General features: G+C 41.4%; 1 protein-coding gene across 1 annotated transcript in view; it reads right to left on the bottom strand.

Annotated features, from left to right (window-relative positions):
- MAST4 (microtubule associated serine/threonine kinase family member 4) overlaps nt 1–22,192 on the bottom strand; it is a 152,128-nt gene that overhangs the window by 42,299 nt on the left and 87,637 nt on the right. Inside the window, exons 5-11 of the mRNA XM_087815399.1 lie at nt 19,738–19,895; nt 17,748–17,823; nt 15,556–15,765; nt 10,666–10,767; nt 8,162–8,294; nt 3,398–3,465; nt 1,071–1,156 (exon numbers count right to left, since the gene is read on the bottom strand). Coding sequence (XP_087671525.1) covers nt 1,071–1,156; nt 3,398–3,465; nt 8,162–8,294; nt 10,666–10,767; nt 15,556–15,765; nt 17,748–17,823; nt 19,738–19,895 — 833 coding nt within the window. The remainder of the gene's footprint in view (nt 1–1,070; nt 1,157–3,397; nt 3,466–8,161; nt 8,295–10,665; nt 10,768–15,555; nt 15,766–17,747; nt 17,824–19,737; nt 19,896–22,192) is intronic.

Raw genomic sequence — 22,192 nt, 5'->3', positions numbered from 1 at the left:
CAAACAACAACAAAAGCCCCTCATCAGAGAACATTTATAAGCCACATCAGGAAATATGCCATTTGGCATAATCCTGAGAGTAAGTCAGTGAAGCACAGGAAGGACTCACAAATATTTAGGTTCTTCACTAAGCTAATGGTGTGGAAAATATCAGAGGTAAAAAAAACCAGTAAGGAGAAACATCCCTTGTGGCACAACAAAAATCACTTTTATCTCATCTGCTCACTGTGTGATAAATGGCAATAAATGTCTAGGAGGTTGTTTATTGCTTTCCATATACAGATGGAACTGGGATTAATACTTAATTAAACTAGAGTTCTTGGGCCATTGAAAATGGATCAGGACATCGTTTGTGTATTAATTACCCTTTTAAACTATTTATTAGTAACGCAGAAGGATCATGTCACAGTTGACCCTTTGCCATGAGATTGAAGTCACATGTCTATAAAAATGGATTAAGGAAGAGGGACCGCTAATGTCATCAGATTATAACAGAGTTCAACTGAAAAACAATCCTTGTGTAATATAAAGACTAAAAGAAGAAGTGTATTGCTCTTAATTTTCAACCAGCCTTTCTATTTAAATACTTCTCTACTAGGCTGACTGCTGGTCACACAGGAAGTAATGGCTAATTCTCAAGCAGTAACCCTATATATGAATTTATACATATATATTTTTATCAAGATGCTAATATATATATTCAGATGCATAGGTATATCTAGGTGTGTATGTCAGCCAACACAGTTACTTCTAACCCACAAGGGCAGAATAAAGGAGACAGAAGCAGGCATATATAAAATTTTTTCTTTACTTTATAAATTTTTACTTTTAAAGTCATCCTCTCTGGCCACCTGATAGGCTGTCTCTAAAATAACTCTCAGGTCACCTGATATGTTTTCTAATGAAGTATCCAGTGAAAAACGGTGTTGGCTGCACTCTATGCCGATCAATGAAGGAGCGGTGATCTGAACACTAAAGTCCACGTACAACATCTATCGGCATAAGATAAATGTGAAGAACACAGTACCCCAGTGTGTCAAAATACAACAGAGTTTCCCTGAATTACTCACCCATAGGCTCCATTGCTAATCAACTTAATCGTTTCGAAATCACTTTCCCGAGGTTTCCTTCGAAGTTTCAGGGAAGCATTAGAGCTCTTGAAAACAAAATATGGAAGTTAAACAACAGTTGAGAATTCAAGAACATGATTTTAACAGCCAAATAAATAATATTTGAATTACACGCTCTGTTGTTTAATATATGTTGAAGTGCTGCATTCTAGCAAAGGAACCTGGGGACAGCTTTAAAGACGGATTTTCCAGAGCAGTGCCCAAGTTTCACTTAACTGAATCCACATTTCCAGGAGCTGAAAGCACCAAGCTTTTGAAAATTCCTGATTTTAATTCGCCTCTATTAACTATGCAGGATAGTTTCATCCTAGTTTTTTAAAGTTTGAGATTTAGGTTCAGAATGCCAACCCTTCCTTCTGGTTTCAGTTGGCCAGAAAATAATGGGCTAGCGTGGCTGCCCAGGGGCAGATGGAGGCTGTGGCTTCTCTGTCCCTGGCCACATCTCTTTCACGCCTGGGCAGCCTTTCTTTCCTGGAAAAGGTACCCAGCAATGAGTGGGACACCCAAATATAGAACGTCTGTCTGTCTTTAATTTCATACCATATGACTTACCATGGTTTAGATATCAATATTCAAAAAGAGCTCTATAAAAAGCTTAGTTCAAAGGACAAGAACAAGTAAAGTGTTCAAAAAATTTTTTTTCTCATACCCCATGTATTCTTGGCATTGAGAGGTTGTTAGCAGCCTCTTTGCTCCTTTTGCACAGCCCAGAACTCCCTCCCTATAATTTTGGAGGAACCCCCATCCTCCCCCATTCAGAGCTGTCATCCGCTGACTCTGTCATGTGCTCATCTCTGGAAGACTTAGGTATCCAGCTTCCCACCTTTCTTTCTGCCCACATTCTCTCACCATCTGGGTGACTGCGGAGTCTACACGGACAACTCACCCAACACCCTTGCCTCTGGGCTACTTGGCCTCAACTCAACCAACCCTCTCCCCTACCTTCTGTTTGGCTGGAGGCCAAGGACCTGGGTCTAGTCATCACCTGCTAATGCTCCATCTCAGAAAATATAATTCAAAACTGGGACCAACTTGCCTCATTAACTCCTCTCTACCCGAGAGAGACCTCAGTTATGCCCATAGATGACTCCTAAATCCACCTAACACTCCTCCTCCAAGTGCCAGGAGACACCACGCCCTATATACAGCTGCTAGTTTGATGGCTCTTCTTGGACGTCTCAAAGGAACTTCAGTCTCAATACATTCAAAATTATGACAGTTATAATAAAATAAACAAAGCCCGCTACCATTTATTTAGCATTGACTATGTGCTGCCGTCCTACCATTTTACACAAACTATCTCATTTAATCTTTTATATCTATTCTGCAGATAAAGAAACTGAGGCACAGAGATTCCCACTGTTAGTCAGAGGTGGGGCGAGGTTTCAAGCCTAGCAACATGACTCCAGAGCCTGGACTCTTAGGCTACGAGGCTGCCCCTTTCCCGACCACCCCCAACCTGCTCCACCCCGATCCCTCTCTGGCATTCAGGACCAGGGAGAATAGCAGCAGCACCCAGGGCCCCTCACCGAGCCCCTGCGTCAGCCTCTTAACTGGCGTCCCCATGGTGACCTCTGCCTGCCCCCCTGTAAGCAGTGTGATTTTTTTCAAGCTGTAATCAGATTGGGTCCCCTTCCTGTGCACCACCCCCTCCATCCCACATTCCCATATGTTTCCTCCAAAGCTCAGTAGCTTCCCATTGTCCTTTGAAAGAAAAAACTGACAAAGATGAACAAGGACCTCTGAGTCGAGTACTTAACCAAGCTCTCCAGTCTCTGCAGTGTCCCTTGCTCTTAGTCCTCAGGTGCACTCTGCTCCCTTGTGTCACAGTCTCTGCCCATGATGTTCCCTTGGCCTGCAATGTTCCCTCTGTCCTTTCTCATCGTAGTAACACCTCACATCTCAAGCTCAAGCGTCACTTCTTTGGAAGATCTTTTGGGACTGGCAAGACTAAGGCAAATCTCTTCATGTTATGTTCCAGTAGCACATGGCCCTTTTTCTTCATAGATCTTATTCCAGTTTATCATTATAATTGTTTTTGCATGATTTCTTGGAATTTTATTATCTCCAGTAATGAATGCATCACTTCACTGGAAGCAAAGATCCTTCCTCTTTGAAGGGAGAGGCTAACATTTTATGCCTAGTGCCTCGCACATGGAATGCACAATAAATATTTCTTGAACAAATAAAGTAATTAACACAGCCAAAATCTCCAGATGCCGTGAACGGAAAAACCAACATCATATTTCATCAAGAAAAATACTCACACTCACTGATTCATCCGTTTCTGGTGTTTCTGCTGTCCCACTAGTATAGTTTCCTAGCTGAGCCATTTCTAAGTTTAAAAAAAAAAAGCAAAGTTTAAGAAAAATAGGGCAATAGCATCAGACGAGAGTACATGCTGAAACAATAGAAAAATAGTTTTCCAATATTAAACAAAAAGAAAAATTTACTCCATGCTCCAATGAACCCATGGGAAAACCATAAATTCAAAATGGCAAGAACCAACAACTGACATTTGGAAATTGTTCATTATAAGTCCTTCCCCGGAACCTCGTTTCTTTTTTATTAAATCATCTGTATCCTGTATTGTGCTCTTAGCACCACCCCAAGTCAAGTCTCTTTCCAGCACCATTCATCCCCCTTACCCTCTTCTACCTTCTCCCACCCCCCTTTCCCTCTGGTGACCACCATGCTGTTGTCTATGACCAGGAGTTTGTGTTGTGTGTGTGTGTGTTTGTGTTTTGCTTAACCCCTTCACCTTTTTCAACCAGGCTCACAACCTCCTCTCCAGACAGCTGTCAGTCTGTTCTCTGTAACTATCAGTCTGTTTCTATTTCGTTTGTGAGTTTATTTTATTAGATTCCACATAGGAGTGAAACCATATGGTATTTGTCTTTCTCTGCCTGGCTTATTTCGCTTAGCATAGTATGCTCCAGGTCCTTCCATACTGTCCCAAAGGGTACGAGATTCTTCTTTGTGGCTGTGTAGTATTCCATGGTGTAAATGCCCCACAGCTTTTTATCCACTCATCTGCTGATGGGCACTGGACTGCTTCCACATCTTGGCTATTGTAATAACGCTTCAGTGAACATAGGGGTGCCTATATTCTTCTGAATTAGTGTTTCAGGTTTCTTCAGGTATATTCCCAAAGGTGGAATCACTGGGTCATAAGGCAGTTGTTTTTTAATTTTTTGAGGACCCTCCATACTGCTTCCCACATTGAGGCAGCAGCCTGCATTCCCCTCAGCAGTGCACGAGGCTGCCCTTTCCCCACCCACAGCACCTGTTGTTTGTTGATTTACGGATGGAGCCATTCTGACAGGTGTGAGGAGATATCTCATTGTGGTTTTAATTTGCATCTCTCATGATTAGTGACGTTGAGCATTTTTTCATATGTCTATTGGCCATCTGTATGTCCTCTTTGGAGAAGTGTCTATTCAAGCCCTTTGCTCATTTTTTAACTGGATTATTTGTTTTTTGGTGTTGAGTTTATATGTTCTTTACATATTTTGGATATTAACTCCTTATCAGATGTATCATAGCAAATATGTTCTCCCATTCAAAAGGTTGTCTTTTCATTCTGTTGATGTTTCCTTGGCTGTTCAAAACCTTTTTAGTTTGGTGTAGTCCCATGGAACCTCATTTCTTATGAACACCCTGACACAGCTCTAGCTGGCAGGATTCACAGGCTAATACAATGAGACTGGAACCAGTTTTAAGGTCAATGACTACACTTATAATCAGACATCCAAGAGAGGCAAGTCTTCCCAGGCTCTGAAAGGCATCAAAGACACTGACTACAGCTCAGAGATGATTCTTGAGTTGTGGTGAGCATCCCTTCTTCCATTCCATCATGTCCACTAAGAGCCCACCTAGTACACTAAGAATGTGCAGTTTGTCAGAAAGAAAGTAAAAGTAGTCATTAAGAGGGGTTTGGAGATGTAAAGATAGGAGTTACTACCACTATCAACACTTACTAGTGACCTTTTAACCCCGGGCTCTTACTCTGTAAGATGGCAACAATACTATATATCTTTTAGAGCTTTTTATCAGTATTACTTATGATAATGCATGTGAAGCTATTAGCATGTTGACTAGCAAAAATTAAGTGCTCACTGAATGCTGATGGTTATTTATTATTGAACATATCATGTACTTAGTCCTGGGCTGGAGGCTACATGCCTGACACCAGCTTAAGTATTACCCTGGTGGTCTAGTTAAAAGAGACAAAGGCATCTAATTATTCAACCCACACTGGCATGCATCCTTGAAGACTCAAATCTAATTCATTTTGCTGTTCAATTGGATTTTTTATACTTAAAAAACATGTTTTATTAAAAAAAAAAAAGAGAACATGAAAGAATTTTCTCCTAAACTTAGGTAGGGTTACTTCTGAGGTAGGATCACAGACAATTTGCGCTTTCTAATATTTTCAAGCTTGAACATGTATACTAAGTTACAGTTTTTAGTTATATATTTTATATGCATCTAAAATTATTTCTAGACTCTTTTTCATGTATTCATGTTCTTATAAATATAATTACCCTTTTTGGGGGAGAGATTACACATAAAGATATAGAGCAAAACAATACTGCAGTGTCGTCTTTGGATAAAAATAAACTCCAGGTTTGACAATAACCGAAGACTGACACTCACTTTCCCAGTTTCCCTGTAGGGAAAATTCAAGAATAAAAATGAACTCAGTATGCTTTCTTGGTGTCATTCAAATGCTGTCAACATCCTATGTGACCAGCACTTCAGATTTATGAACGAGGTAAACTTAAATGTATTCAGTTGGAGGGGCTTCCCAGGAAAGGGGCAATGTTAATACTGTTTAAATAAAATGTTAACAGCTGCTCACATTTATTAAGCATTACTAAGTCCTGGGTCTAGAGAAAAACTCATACAATACTGAAAACAACCCTTTGAACATGTACTACTTACCCCATTTCCATGGAAAGAACACTGAGGCATAAACAGGCTCATCAATAACATGGTCAAGGTCACAGAGCCTGCAATGCTGGCTACCAGGGTGAGTTCTGGGCAGGCCCACTCCAGACCCTCACTGCTCACCTTCAAAGGTCAGGCTTTAGGTACGTCAGTGTAGCCAGAGACAAGGAGGGGAAGCAGATGTGGACTGGAGATTGTAATCATCACATTTTAAGTGATAACAAATAAATTAAAAACTGTCCTTAGATATGAATGAAGAAAATTGTGTCGAATTAAAAACACAACTCCTAGCGACCAATTCGTATTGTTAACCTCACAAGTTGTCAAGGATCACTATTAACTTTTTTTAGATTCTATGAAGGTGTATCATTGGGCCTCAGATTATTCACCCACCAAAGTTCAGCCAACAGTGAAATTTGCCACCAGGTAAGGAAACTGTGACGAGCTCACTCAGGCTACAATCCAGGGCTGACACAGCCTTAACTACTCCAGCGTGAAGAGTCACCATAATACACTTTGACAGCCTCCCCCACTCCAATTATTTTCATAAAAAAACAAATTAAAAAATGGTTCTGTTTTAAATAGAATTTCTGCTAAATAACTATTATCTGGGAAATACATATTATTCGTAAGCAGTGGGTAGTAATGGGATGGAACCAAGAGTCAGCTTTTGAAGCAGGAACCTGAGGCATCATTTTGTAATGCCTGAAGAGATTCTTAAAACTCATCTGAATACCATTAAACATCTGCCCTTTTTATTCCATTGATTTAAACCATTTCTGAAGACTCATGATTCAAAAAGGTAAAGATGGTAATTTAAAAACCATGGGGGAAAATCTCTCCCCAGGGAACTCTTCAGAACAGCAGCCACCAGTCTCTGATAAGTGCTGAGTCTGTTGTGCTCTTGCCTTCAGTACAGTATAAATTTTCCTGGCATTATCTCCCAGGAATGCACGCATCATTTCCCTGGAAGCAAAGATCCGGGGGCCGTAAGTGCAAACCAAGCAGGGGCACACAGGAGAGCAGGCCAGGGAGCTGCAGGTTCCCTGGCTGTAGATGGAAAAATGTCTGTGCTAACAGTTAGCTTCATCACAAACAATTTAGCAAGACAAATACTGATTGCAAATTCACTGTAATGAACCAGGAAGGCAATTTTGAGTGAAGGAGGCTATGATCGTTTTTGAGTCTTTTTAGACAGTACATAACCGAAATGTTTGAAATGACAATCCCAAACAATAAAGAGCAGGAAAAGGTAGGGAGGAGTTATTTCCCAATATTATATTTTTCAAAAATCACAAAGAGGGTGTTTCCTCTTCTTTGTATTTAATAGCATTAGCCCTGTTTTTTTCACTGGAATCAATCATAAATCCTTAAATAAGCTTTAAGAAGCACCCCACCCTCCGCACTCGCTCTCTTCTACATGATTATTATTCAGGATTTTTTGGGACAAGTAAGCAAAAACATAACCATAAGTACCAACACTGTACCTGATTTAAAGTAATCGGCATGCCTGGCCAGGTGTGGGCTCAATCCCCCGTGGGGGGGTGCAGGAGGCAGCTATCAATGACTCAACATTGATGTCTCTGTCTCTCTCTGTCTCTCTCTCTCCCTTCCTCTCTCTGAAATCAATAAAGATATATTTGAAAATAAATAATCTATCATCAGTTACCTTGACTCCAAGCTACTTTAAATTTAAATGTCACTTTTATATTAATTCTAATTAATTTCTTTAGCAACATTTTCAAAATTGAAAGTACCCTTGAAAAGAACTCAACTGAGCTTTGCAAGAGAAAAAAATATTTACAGAAGACAGAAATCTAAACCTCCGGGGGCACCAGCATTGTCAAGTGGACAGGAAGGCGGTCCCCATACTCTAGGTAAGCTCAAAGTGGGGAGTGTTCTCTCTCTCCTCAGGGCTCAACTGGTACCTATTTCTTTCAAATCACAATTGGTCCCCAAATTTGGACTTTTCAATAAAAAGAGCCAAAACTTGAGGAAAGAATACAGATTTGTCACTAAGTTCCTCTATGAGGTCACGACGCATAAGCAAGTAAACGGTCAGCCAACAAGGTCCTCACCTTCCAAAGGATCCTTGTTGAGCCCCAGCTGGCTGATGATGTACCTGGGGATGTCTGTTTTAATACCCTGCCCTTCCTTTGCATGGCCCTCTGCTGCTTCCAGTAGGTAGTAAAATTCTTCAGGATCAAATTCCTAGCAGAAGACAAACACAAATGGACACTTCTTTGAGCCAAAACTGTTGGTTTTACTATATAAGTCCCATCACAATCAACTGCTGGAGGTACATGGGTGTGGGCTATTGAGGCAGAGAAGCGGGAAGTGGCTTTAAAAAGTATATAATTACTTCTCCCTTCATATTCAAAGCCTATTCATTTTTCTAAGAAAATAATTTATGTACTTTGTAACCCAAATAATATAACCATTTCCATTTTCCTTATAATGGAACTTTGATGGTACTGTCTTCACTTAACATATTTACCTTCCTGCAAATAAACAGATCTGAATTCTTAATTTGCCTTTTTAGCAAAGTTTTAAAATATGAGAATCTCATCCAGAAGATTCAGCTTCTCTCTCCGTACAAATAGCCACACACAAAACAAGTAATGTTAGAGCACATTTTGTGGTTTTGCAGGAAACTCCCTTAGTACAGAGCTGTCCAAAAATATTAGAAAGAAAATGCTCAAAATTACCACTTTTTTATCAGTAAACTCTAATAGTAAGTCACTAACATTCATATAATGTACAGGATAAGAAAATAAAATACAAAATGAGTGCTTCCAATGACCTCTTTCTATTTTTAAAAACTGGTGGCACGTTTTTCCTGTGCATTTTCACTTTGCTTGGTGTCTGCTGCGTCTTGCATGTAGTAGAAGCTTAGGATCACAGCACTCTAGGATGCCATGGATTTAGGGGTTGTCAACAATTATGCTCACACATGTAAAGCACAGTTGCTATTTTCAGTTATACTTCCTAGAGTTTTTTCCCCACAGAATTTTTCCTATTTTGATTAATGTCCCAAGCAGGTAACTTTGGAATCTCAGGATTTCACCTGACAATTACTTAAAGCGTTTCTGAAGGCCATATTTTAAAGCTTGCTGCAAATGCAGTAAAAGCCAAACCAACGCATACACTCGCCGCCCTTACACAGACCTACCCTGACACACAGGGTGAGCCTGGAGGTGCAGGCACAAGACCACTGGTGGGAGACACATCCCCTAAAACTCAGAAGCTGCGGTTTCATCTGAGCTTGAGACAGTTCTGAAGCAGCCACACTCTGGCGTCTCCTCCTGAGCCCACACGTCCGTCTCTGAGCGGCTGTTTCTCTTTCTCGCCTGGTTAGGAGCAACTATTGCCAAAGATTCATTTCCTCTTTTAAGCAAGATCTTCTCTCAGCCTCTGCGGCTGCCCAGGGAAACAAGTTTTAATGCTAAATGGTATTTTCCCCCAAATTAAACCCCTGCAGGAGACACACGCATGTGGTGCCTAACTCATCAGGTTCACTAGGAGAATAAACAAAGTCTTTCTTCCCCAGCACTTGCCAGGCCCAGTTTCCCTCCTCTCCCGAGGCATCAGTCTTTCCCCCCATCCTTCCACAGACGCTCAATGCCAGAGGGGACTTCGGATTCCGCGGTTCTAGGCTCCTGGCCACTGAGGGAAAGGCCTACTTCAACACGCCCCTACCTGCCCCTCAAAGCTCCTCCTCTGCCACATCTCACTACACATGTGTATATATTTAGGGGGCTGTGAACATGTCACCATTATAAAAAAAGCTATGAACGTTAATTAAAATAAGGGGAAGCCATAGCAATACAACTATATGTGTGTGTGTGTATAATTCTGAAAAGCTGTATCGTACATAGAGCTACAAAATATTTTAATGACTGGTACAACTTAAAGTGAGCTTGGGTAGTCTACTAAGCCCTTTTAAAAACTACTTTTATATTCAAAGCTTCATATCTGTTCACAGTGTTGAATGAACTCTCAATGAGAATTACATAATATAAAACAGAAATTTTAAAACAGAAAAATGGTCACTGACTTGAAAACTACATAACTGATAAAATGAACTAATCTCTCAAAGTCTCATTTCTTCAGATAGGGTGAGGCCCTATTGTATTCTCCCCAATGGGCTACTTCTAACATGCCGCATTATAAAAAACAAATAATAACAGTAACCACAGGTCACTGGATAGCATACCTCTGATCTCCCTCTCTCTGCATCTTGGCAACACCCACCGAGAGAGGCTCAGCCAGTGTGTGAAATCAGACGTAGCAGAGTAATCACACAGAGATAAGGTGAAGCACGTATTTCATGATCACCTGTTAAGTTTGGTCAGAATGTGATGTGACTGTCACTCAAGGCAGCACAAGTCCTAGAATTCTTACTTAAAGCCAGAAAACAAAAATCACACGGATGCCATCATAAACATTTACAACTGTAGTTGCTGCTGACTCTTCTCTTCAGCTCTGGTCTTTGAAGCCAGATGGAGCGGGGGCTGCCTGAGGGTCATGGCCTTCCCACAGTTAACCATAAATAACAGGGTCACGTCCAGAGGCAACTCACCAGGCACTCGAGTAAGCGAGCGGGGCGGGCGATAACAATCAGGATCTTTCGGACTAGCTGCTTAATAAAAGCCAGTTCGCCACTTTCTGAACGATCATGGGCCTATGAGAAAGCAATGAAAAGAATGATGATACAGAGTTGCTCCATTAAACAGAAGAGAAAATCAGCAAAGCATGCTAATTAGATAATTGCAAATATTCAAACATTAAGTGATTTAGAAAATAATTTTAAAAGATTGATAAGCGGACATTATCTCTACATAAATGGACACTATTAAACTTCTATGTCTACAAAATGGCTCTATTAGCTAAATTTTAATTGCAAAACTCTGATTTATTCTCTGTGCTAAAAACCAAATGTTAGGGCTCCTGATGTGGAGACATTAAAAGTTTATGACACATTAAGTTCATGGTATGGTAGAGGGGGCAGCCGCTGAGGAACCTTGACTTTCCAGACGTAACATCTCAAATGTAGAAAATAGCTAACAGTGAAGGACCGCGGCTCTTATCCAGAAGATGGGTATTTAAGACACTCATGAAAGACATTTTACGTGTAAAATATGTCTAGCCTATAAGTTAGTTATTTGATGATATGAAAAAAGTGTGCATTACTTTTTTCAAATGTTAGGTGGACAATGTTTAAACTTGGATACATACATATGATTTTGATTTCACATATGGAATAAATCATACCTAGGCACACAACTCATAAAACTTAACTGACTTGAAATCTTTTAAAATTTTATTTTGCATGTTGCCTATGTGTGAAATCGAAGCTCAACAAATGGGGGAGAACAACTCAGTTTATTAAGAGCCATTTTCATTGTCAATGATATTTTCTTGAAGAAATGAGACAAACCTGTATCAAAGCAGTCCTAAAACCAAAGTTTAAAAAGTTTAAATGTAAACTGCTGTGCATGCTTACTTTTAGCCTTTTTAAGTTGTGGTTGTTGTTTTTATTTAAACATATCTTCACTGATTTCAGAGAAAGGAAGGGAGAGGGAGAGAGAGATAGAAACATCAATGATGAGAGAGTCATCGATCGGCTGCCTCCTGCACACCCCCTGCTGGGGATCGGGCCCGAAACCCGGGCACGTGCCCTGACCAGGAATCAAACCGTGATCTCCTGGATCCTAGGTCGATGCTCAACCGCTGAGCCACGCCAGCTGGGCTAGCCTTTTTAAATTTTTATGATTTACTTTCCTCTAAGGATTAAAAAAATCAAGGTGATGCTGGTCAACAGAATATGATTGCACAGACAGGGTAATAAACATTTAAAAGCATTCCCGAAGGTGCTTTATTCTGGTAAGAATCATCCTTCCCTTAAAAAGAGCTGGTTATACTTGAAAAGTGGTTATATTTAGCAGCAATATGACCACTGAATTTAAGCCACCAAGTCAAAGACGACTTTCTAAAATGTAGGTACAAAAACCATATACCAACAAAAGCAAAACAGGTAACATTTAAAAGAAAAAAAAAAACAGGAAAAATGACCATTGGTGAGTAATGTTAGAAAAGAATGTATTCAAAGCAAACCAACTAGCAACTACAACTATAGGTCCTGGTAACCAGTCAGAATGCTGGGACATAGATAAGGTGATAGGCATAATATATAAGCTGACTTTAAGTTTTCTTTCCAATTTTCACTTTACACTAAAAATATTTGAGAAGATACAATGAATGCCAAGAAATATTGTTATAGGTCTTCTTTGTAGTTTATCCTTAAGATAAAACAAAACATCCCCACCTAACTTCTTGATTGACAATTTGGGCTAGGTACTGAATTTTCTCTTACTATAATAATTACTGCTTTATAAATTCAGATATGTTAAAAAAAAAAAAAAAATCTAAAGCGCCTGAGCAAGTTTTGGTGGTCTCTTCAAAGGAAAACAAGAACTCTATATCTTGAAAAAAAATTTTTTAATAGTCAGTTTAGATTATACAAATTCCATTTTAAAAACTGTAATAATAATCGGTTCATTACTTCTTACGTCTAGGAATTATCAGCCACAAATAAGGCCAAAACATGCAAAGGGTTATATATTAAGTCAGATAATATTTTATCTACTAACATTATTGGGGAAGGCGGGGAGGAAGCTTTGTTAAAATAACTCGAAACAAAACGTGGCTGCCAGCAACAAGCTCCAATACTCATTGATACCGTGTTTATATTTCAAGTGTTGGCCACTATAAAGAATACTGAGACCCAGATTTGAGGGTAGGGTATAGCTTCCTATGTATTTTATTTTCTTTGGCTAAACACACCTAGGTGAAAAAAGAATGGAGACATAAAAGCATTCATCAGGAACTGACCCAGATGTCAGCACTTTAAAAGACATCAGTTAAATCGAGCTATCGGCGCCTCGGGGAGACCTTGCCTGGGTATGCAAAAGACTGACAATGGGGAAGCCGCCGGGAGACAGCCGGCGGCACACAATGTCACAGCTGGGACCTGACCGCAGCGCGTGGCGGGGAAGGCCGGGCAAGCTCCCGCAATTCCGCTCTGTCCAAAAGGGGCGCGTTCCCCTGTGACTGTTTAGCTCTGAACTCTGAAAGGACACTGTGAATGCGACTGTGAAGACAGTTCTGATTTTCACAAAAGGACCGAAGGAAATGTTTATCTGTGAAGATAAACAAGAAAACCTTCTTATTCATACCCAACAATGCCCTTTATGCCACAAGCACACATGCTTCTCTGCTCCAAAAAAGACATTTCTCTAAAAATCAACAATTTTTTATTTATTACATGGTCCATTCTGATGATTTTTTGAAACCCTAAGAGTTTTTAATTGCCATGAAACAATCTGTTGGGTCTCTTATACAGAAACAAAATTAAGTGGGAGATTTCAGTGTAAGTAGGCTTTTTATATCGATTGCACCCTTTTCAGGGGGATGCCCGTGAAGGAAGAAAACATGGGACCAAGCTGGTAATGATGGCAACCTCCAGGGACAGAACGTGGGATTGGGGAGGAGTACTAGAGTTCCTCTCTTATCTGCCTCTTCTGTTTAAAAATGCTCCATTTAACAAATACCATTTTCACGGTATTCTCATAAAAAGTAATATACGTAGTATTTTCTGTGTTTTCTAGAAGTTGACTTAATTAAAAGAAACCGCAGACTTAGATTACTTGACAACAAATCCGAGCAGATCGAATGTTCTGGCATGTATACACATGCATCTTCCTCCTCCCACCTGCCTCCCTCCCAGTCACCAAGGAGCCAAATAAACACCAGGCGTGCAGCGAGGTGCCAGGGAGTTAAGAGATGATTTGGGGGTGATCCTTGATTTTACTTGCAGGCAGAATGGAGCCACTAAAGGATGTAGTGAGGTGCCAGGGAGTTAAGAGATGATTTGGGGGTGATCCTTGTTTTCACTTGCAGGCAGAATGGAGCCACTAAAGGATGTTAGGTAGAAGCATGAATTCGAGGGGTTAGGAAGGGGGCAGACCGGTGAGCATGAGGGGCTGAGCCTGGTTACAGAACAGGAGGAAGAACTGAACTCACAACAGTGAGTCTAGTGAGAGGGAGTCAGCCATTTATTCAACACATGTGGACGGAGTCCCCCCACACGCCACGCCTGACCCCGGGCGAATGTACCAGACCGTCTCTCCCGCTCGGACCCTGAGTTTCTAGGGTAGTGCCACTCCGAGGGCGGCCTGAGACGGGAGCAGCCCACAGCGCTAAGGCCTGTGATGAGACGAGCACCATCACGAGAAAGCACTTAGCAACTCTCACAGCAATTCTACGCGGCGGGAACACCCAGTGCACCATCGCTTCCCTGTAAATTAATTTTCATTTTAATTTATAGGAGAATTGGTCCATATCAAATTGGAAATTAACAACAACAAAATAAAACAATGTGCTCATCCCCAAAGACAGTCTGAGAAACGCTGCCTTAGTGGCTGCAATAGGCTGAAATGTGAGAAATGGGAACAGAGACTAGAAAACTCAGTCGGGAGGGTGAGGGGGGAAAGGGAAGAGAAACAGTAGCTGCTACCCAGAGAGGGATCTTCTCATCTCGCCACAACTCAGCTCGGTAGGGGCGGGCCAGATGAATTTCTAGGTAACTAGGATGCTAATATTTTCCTTTGGTTCCATGCAATTACTCACATACTCATACTTACAGAAAACCCCCCTCGATTGTGTTTACATGGGCATAATTTATTTCCTCTGAGATACAGAAATACAACATCCCTAAATATATAGGCTAAAGAGGTTTTACTTGTAGGCTGTGCTTATCCATTTCTATCAGAATAGCAATATTATGCACTAATTCCATTCCACCATACACACTCCCTTCCTGTCCCGGGTATTATCAGGAGCCAGGTATGCAAGAGTCAGACCTCGACAAGACCTGTGTTTACCTGTCATTTCGGATATTGGGTATTTTGTTAGAAGAAGAACCGACACTAATGAAAATATAAGTTGCCATTTACCAGCCAATACCATATGCAGGTTAATTAATAGGATACAACAGCCTGGAAGAAGCCAGCCATTTTCCATTTAGCTTTTCCAGATATTAGAACCAGATAGCATCATCAAACAATACACATACACTCTGGCAATTTACAACTTTATGGCTACATGGGGAGGGGAAGTATCCCTCCTTCAAAATCCTTCACAATCCACTTATCCTGAGGCCACAGATTGCTGGGTCCCAAGGTTCCTATAAAGGTTATTACATTAACTTTCTATTACTGTAAGTGATGACCAGAAACAATTTATAGCAAGTAGCGATCAGTTTTTTTTCCTTCTTTGCTTCCCTGGAATATGAAATCTATCTCATGGTTAAAACTTGTTAAGCAAATGTTCTCATAAAATTTTTCTTTTTTTTTTTTTTTTCAGGGGAAAAGCTAAACAAGTCAGAAAAGTGTATCTTCACGGTCCTTACCTCCTGTAGCAACTTATCTAACTTGTGCTGTAATTCAAGGAAGTATCTCGAGGTGATGAGACCCTGGTGGGATTTATCCAAGCAATCTCGAGCCAGTTCAATGATCTGATGGTGAGTGAAGTTCAGCACGCCGTCTGCGAGGGGCAGGACGTGGTCGGGAGAGTAGCTGGTGATAATGTCCTTCAGCCGGTCCTCCATCTGAGCCGTGGCCTATTTAGAGAAGATGTGTTCACACATGTAATACAAGGAAACATATATTTGGACAATTCAAATCTTCACATTTCTCCTGCATTTTCAGAGACTTCCTCAAGTTATTAAATATAATTCTAGAAATTAAGTTTAAAAGAAGCCTCGCTTCTGAATGATACTACACTGATGTGTACGTGTCATTGTTTATTCCTCAAAACCTATGGGATGTATGGCACCAAGGGTGAACCCTGATGCAAAGGATGGACTTTGGGAGATGTGTCTGCGTAGCTTCATCGATTGTAACAAGGGGACCACTCTGGCGGGTGTGTTGGTGGGAGGGATTGTGCATGTGTGGGTTCAGGGAGTATTTGGGAACTCTGTACTTTCTGCTCAATTTTGCTGTGAACCTAAAACTGCTCTGAAAAATAAAGTCTATTTGAAAAAGAAAAGAAGTTGCACCATATGGAAGAAAGATCTGAGGTGCGGGAGGGAAACTGAACATCCCAGGGTGATAATTAATTTTTCCTGTGCCCTATCAAACGTAACATGGTCCATGGAACCTTCTTCAGATAACTTACTATCTGTGAGATGTTATGCTTCCATTTCAGATGTTCAGCTCCTTTAAACATACTGACGAAAGCATCAAATGGCTCTGTTTCTGCCTATTCAAAAATCAGGGCTATGGCTAGAGTTCCACAGGGTGGGCCGAGTCTGTTTTCTCGGCTGTCTTCAGGTACCCGGAACAAGCATCTTATACGACCTTGATGCTTTTTTTCAAAAAGCTGCATGACATGTGCACAAGGCCAAGGGCATTCCCTTGGTAACATCAATTTAAACTCCCTTTCCAGCTTTCATTCCCTTCCCGGTGACCCCCTATCGCCTAGTCAATTCTCCTCTTACACTGTTGCCTAATCAGGGGGGTTCCCTCTGCCTCCGGCTCCCCTCCGAAGTCCCAACCAGGAGTAACTAGTATAGTCAGGACTGGTTCCCTGGTGAACGAGTGAGCGTGATAAATAGCTGAAACGGCTTTAGTCAATGACATCAATGTTGGGTTCATTACAAGTAATAAGTACTCTACTCCTGATTTATGGATCCAAAGATTTCCTTTTGTTCTCTTGCTGAGGGCTACAGAGGTGGGGGGCAGGAACACCACGGAGAAACTGCCCTCCCACACGTGTAGGAACACTCGTGGAAAAGCCGTGGGAACGAGGTGGCGGGGCTATCAGACAGCAGCTCCTTGCGGCCTGGCGCCCTGCAGCCTGGTGGCAACCCTTCTCCCAGGCCTCTCACACTCGGTTCAAATTCCTTTTGCCAGCCCTGGCTGGTGTGGCTCGGTTGGTTGGGCACTGTCCCGTGTACCCAGAGGCCGCAGTTCGATTCTGGTCAGGGCACATGCCCGGGTTTCGGGCTCGATCCCCAGTAGGGGGTGTGTAGGAGGCAGCTGATCAATGTTTCACACTCACATAGATGTTCCTCTCTCTCCCCCCACTTCCTCTCTCTCTCAAATTAATAAAAGCATATATTTTTTAAAAATTCCTTTGCCAGTCTATTGGGGAACATAGCATCCATGCCTTCCCTTCTAAAGTAATAAGGTTAGGCATATCATTGCTAAAGAGATAGGATGTCATAAAAAAGAAAAATCAGGTTAAAAAAATAAAAGGTTTTCATGGCATACCAAGCTTCTAAGAAAGATAAATGGTCTCTGCTTGACAAGACAACTGGGGCCCAGACCATGGGCATGAGGGGTGCAAGGGTCAAGAGCACCCCCCAATGGTGCTACAACAGCAGGCTTCACTTTGGGGCCAGTTCAGCACACAGAAAAGCGTGGCTACCTCTCAGCAGTTTTTAGAAATGTTCAGTGATTTTATCTTCCTAGGAAGGCTGTGCTGTTTATGCAAGTCATTTCTAGGTTGAACCATTACACCCCTTACAACCCCCTTACGGACATTAGACCTACAGTTCCTGTTTGTTCAATGCTGGGCACCTTCAATTCAACTCATTACCTTTGGGAACCTTTCTTTGTAGACATGGTTCATCATAATTATTTCATGGTCACAGCAGGCGGGAGAACGTCCAGGGCTGCAAGCAAAGCAAATTACCCTTTTAAACTTGCCACAGCGTGAAATGAAAATAAGCCTTTTATTTATAAACAATTGGATGCATCAAAACTACTATGCAACCTTCGTAAAAAAAAAAAAAATATAACACCCCAAAAAACAACATATTAGGTACTAAACTACAAAATCAGTCATTAGTATACACATCCCTACCCACAAACATACAGACACCCTCAAGAGGATTCAAAAAAAAGCTCGAGGAGAGGAATGCCACAAATTAATTATAGCTACACTATAGCTACACTACATAACTAGTGCGGAAAGCAGACTTAAGTTGCGCTATATCCTGCATGTAGCATGCGCCTGTGCACTAGCCCTGGAAACCAGTTAATAAACTGCAGTATAAAAGCAAGTAGGGTGGCCACGAAAACATCGAGCACAGGTGGAAGTGTGTAATTTCACACTCGCATTGTACACCTGCGCTCTGCCACGGCCCACTGCAGAGGCTCAGGAGCCTCCATGGCCCAGGTGTCACCACTGAAATCCATTTTCTAGCCTAGCAAATATTTATTTGGGATGCTAAGGTAGGCGTTGTGTACAATATGAAACAGAGGCACACAACTGTGGCGTGTTTTTCTTTATTTCAGTAGTAGGTTTGTTTCCTTCTTAATGGTATAAAGTCGTGCAACTTCAGTGTGAGTATTAATATTCCTGGGAGGAGATAGCTTGCATTAGATACCCTAGAAACTGCTTTCATAAAACCTAAAGGGCACCTGCGTAGTAAAATACAATGCCCTTAAGTGAATGCGAAAAATTGGGCTTTTATTCCATATCTCAAAATAATCTAACAGCCCACAACTACCAAGTGTGATTATATTTATTATCAGTTTATGATACAAAATAAGAAAGGTACAGAGGGAAAAACCCTTCTCAGTGAAGTTTAATATTCAGCTGCACTCCTGACAAAATATTTATAATAAAACCTTATCCTACACCGTCAAGACCTCATCCTGTGGTGGGCCCGGGGATGGCCTGCTCTGTCCCCTTGCAGAGAAGGACCTGCTGGCCCAGTTGCTGGGATCGCAGAAGCCTTCAGCTGTCGGTCCCTTCAGAGATGGCCCCAGCTGCAGTCACCCCACCCACGGTGGTGGGGATGAAAGCACGGGCCACTGGACCGGAGGCGCACCCCTGACGGGTCACGTCACCCCAGAGCTCCCTGTGGGGTGGGCCACCCGGCTGTGAGCTGCCCCCCCCCCCCCCGCCCATTGCGGCTGCTCCCCAAACCCCGCATACGGCGGGCCTGAGCTCTCCCTCAGGGACATCCTGATCTCTGACTTAGAGTCCGCGTCCTGAAGAATCAAACTGCGACACAGGGGACTTCTTCAAACAAGGTCAAAGTAAAACTGGCTCTACTCGAAGCCTAATGAACTACACGCGGCATCCACAAAATTCAAGGGACACGGACTGCTAATAGTTTGTTTGAAATCCTGGAAAAAGTAAGACTTAGGATGGGAAAAAATGATGAGAGCTCTGGGAGGACCTTTATAATGTGGAATATAAATTCCATATGTGAACCTAAGCGTGTTGTCTTCCCTTCTGGCCGAACTTCTCCCTCTTAAAGTGTTAACTCCTCTTGCACCCTAATTAGATCGTCTTGAAATTTCCAATGGCTACAAGGTTTTATCGGTGGCCCCTACTCAGTCCACCGGGATTACTGCAACTACAAAAATTGGCAAATTCTAAGCATTTAAAAGAAAAATAGTAAGATATCTTTCAATGGTAATTAACAATATCCTGTGGGATGGGAAAATCACTCTATAATTATAGTCGTTCACAAATCAATGAACACAGACATGAATTACAGGCCAAGTCTCCCCTTGAAATGGCTGACAGGAGATAATCCAATTAAATAACATTTTCGATGCGGTCTACACACCTTAGACTGCGGGAACGGGGGCGCATAGGCGTGTTCCTGCATCTGGTCTCTGTGGCGATGCTTTCGGTAGTACAAAAATGTTTCGATAAGAAGTGTAATTCATCTGGCGTTGGTTGGTATGGTAACTGATGCAGCTTCTCCTGGGAGGAACAGGACGACTAGAACAAACCAAAGCGAAGTTACATGAGTACCTTAAAAAAAATTGGGGGAGATAAATGGTGACAGAAAGAGACATGGCTCCGAGTGATGAACACCCAACACAATATACAGATGATGTATTACAGACTTGCACCCCTTAAGCTTATATAATTTTATTAACCAATGTAACCCCAACAAATTCAATTTTTAAAAAATTCTTCAAATGTATATGAGATTGAAGCACTAAGACTTGATATCCCACCATTTATATTGTTTCCTCTCCATGTTATAATTACAGTAACTACTGCCTACGTGATAATGCCTTAATACTTTCGCTGGGAGGGCAAAATGGTTTCTACTCTTCATCTCATTTGTCTACAGGACTATTTCCCCAAAGACAGTTTCCTCTCTGGAGAAAAGCCAGGCTCTGAAAATGGACAGGGCCCAGTCAAAGCCAAAGCAAGAAACTAACAACTGGAGTGAGAATTTGGGGGCATTAAGTGACAGATTAGCTCTCAACTGAGCACAGTACACTTATTTCTACTGCTGCTCATAAAAGCTCTGTGACTTTTAAGAAAGTAACATAAAATGAATTGCACGATGTGTGATCATAAATAAGGCAATGAGATCTCTCTTTACAAAGCATGCTGCCCTTTGATGCAACAGCCATCGATATGTGCGTGGGTGAAAAAAGGAACGAAAAAAGATACTTTTCTCAATAATGCCATTGTTCTAAAAACTGGGATTCCCCCCCCCCCTTTTTTTCTTTGGCGAAGACTATCATTTTTTAACAGCTTTAGTGGTGGTGAGTTCTTAATCCCTTAAGTTTAGATTTACTTTTTGAAAATGTCCATTCAATACTTGGAGCAAGGTAAGGTAGAAAAGGTAAATGGCTAAATCAATCTGAGAAATTAAACTATAAAGCAAAGACTGTTGCTTTTGTTTCTATTGGGTGGTGAACTCTGTAAGCAATTCTAACACAAGAGTGAGAAATTTCTGAATAGAAGCATGGCTAGAATAAACATATTTGGAAAGATATCACTCATTTAAAAATTCAGTTATAATAAGCTTTTTTCATTAAAAAAGTCATTAGGTTAAGAGCACACTTCATAAACACTGAAACCGCAACGCAGTAACACTAGAAATTAATGACTAGGGCTCGAAAAAATCCTGATACCTTGACATTACAAACCACTGTACCAAGTACATACAGAGACAAAGACAGGTTTTTATAAAGTAATGAGATTATTTTATAAACCATAAAAATAAGAACACTACTAGACAGACTTATGAGATAAATCAAAACTCCATTCAGAAAGTACAGGCACAGCCTTTAAATCCTTCACTACAAAAAAATAAATAAAACACATAAACTAAGTCAACTCAAGAAATCGGCAAAAGAATAATTATTGACGCAAGCAGGAGAGAGGCAGCTGTGGTCAAAGCAAAACTTAAGGAAATTAACAAGCAGAAGGAACAGAATTAAGAATCTGTACATATGTCTCAAAGGTAAGTCCATGTCTACAATTCAGTATCTAAAACTTCAAAACCCCGAAACCCAGAAGTTCCTTTATAAGTTTACACTAATCTCTTTTGACGGCAAAGCATCAACCAAACGGATGGCACCTAACTTAAAATATGTATTTAATCCACTTAGTGTGAATGTTGATTCAGGCTGCTGCAGAAATTTAATATATTTGATTATGAGCTGCTGGCCCAGTTGCTGCTGGGCTGTTGTGTACAGTACAGGGATCATGTTAACTTTCTAAACTGTGAAAACTAATTCCAAACATACCGGGCTCGAGGTTCACATTAGTATTACAGACCTGCACTTGCATGAGGAGGACACCAGGAGACTCCAAGAGGGTGGTTCCCTCTGTGGAGGGAGGAAGGAGAAAGGGAGGGCTCGGGGGAGAGGGGCTTTAGTGGTATATTTAACATTTTATTTATTAAACAAAATACAAATGTATTGTAAAAAGTAGTTGCAGCAAATGTAACAAAATGTTAACACGCGTTAACGCTATGGCATAATGTGGTTATGACACGGCCACAGAACGGAACTCCACAGGAATGTGCCCGTGTTCACGGTGCACAGGCACATTGGCGCAGGGGTGTAGGGACCGCAGCCCCCACGGTGCTAAAGAGGCGAGGAGGCAAGGAGCTTCTCTGGGGAGACAGCCTCCTTCGTCTCAGCACAAGCAAGGTGCAGATGGGAGCAGGGGGACACCAGGATGGGTCCACAGCACTGGGAGCCACCGTAGGCTCCCAAATGTCCTGGGGATTTTCAAAAGGTACCAAAGAGGCCCAAACAGTGAGT

Source organism: Miniopterus natalensis, chromosome 3, assembly GCF_054644295.1.
Source record: "Miniopterus natalensis isolate mMinNat1 chromosome 3, mMinNat1.hap1, whole genome shotgun sequence".
NCBI classification, from domain to species: domain Eukaryota; kingdom Metazoa; phylum Chordata; class Mammalia; order Chiroptera; family Miniopteridae; genus Miniopterus; species Miniopterus natalensis.
The sequence above is the reverse complement of the archived record's forward strand: the minus strand, read 5'-3'. Positions and strand labels throughout refer to the sequence as shown.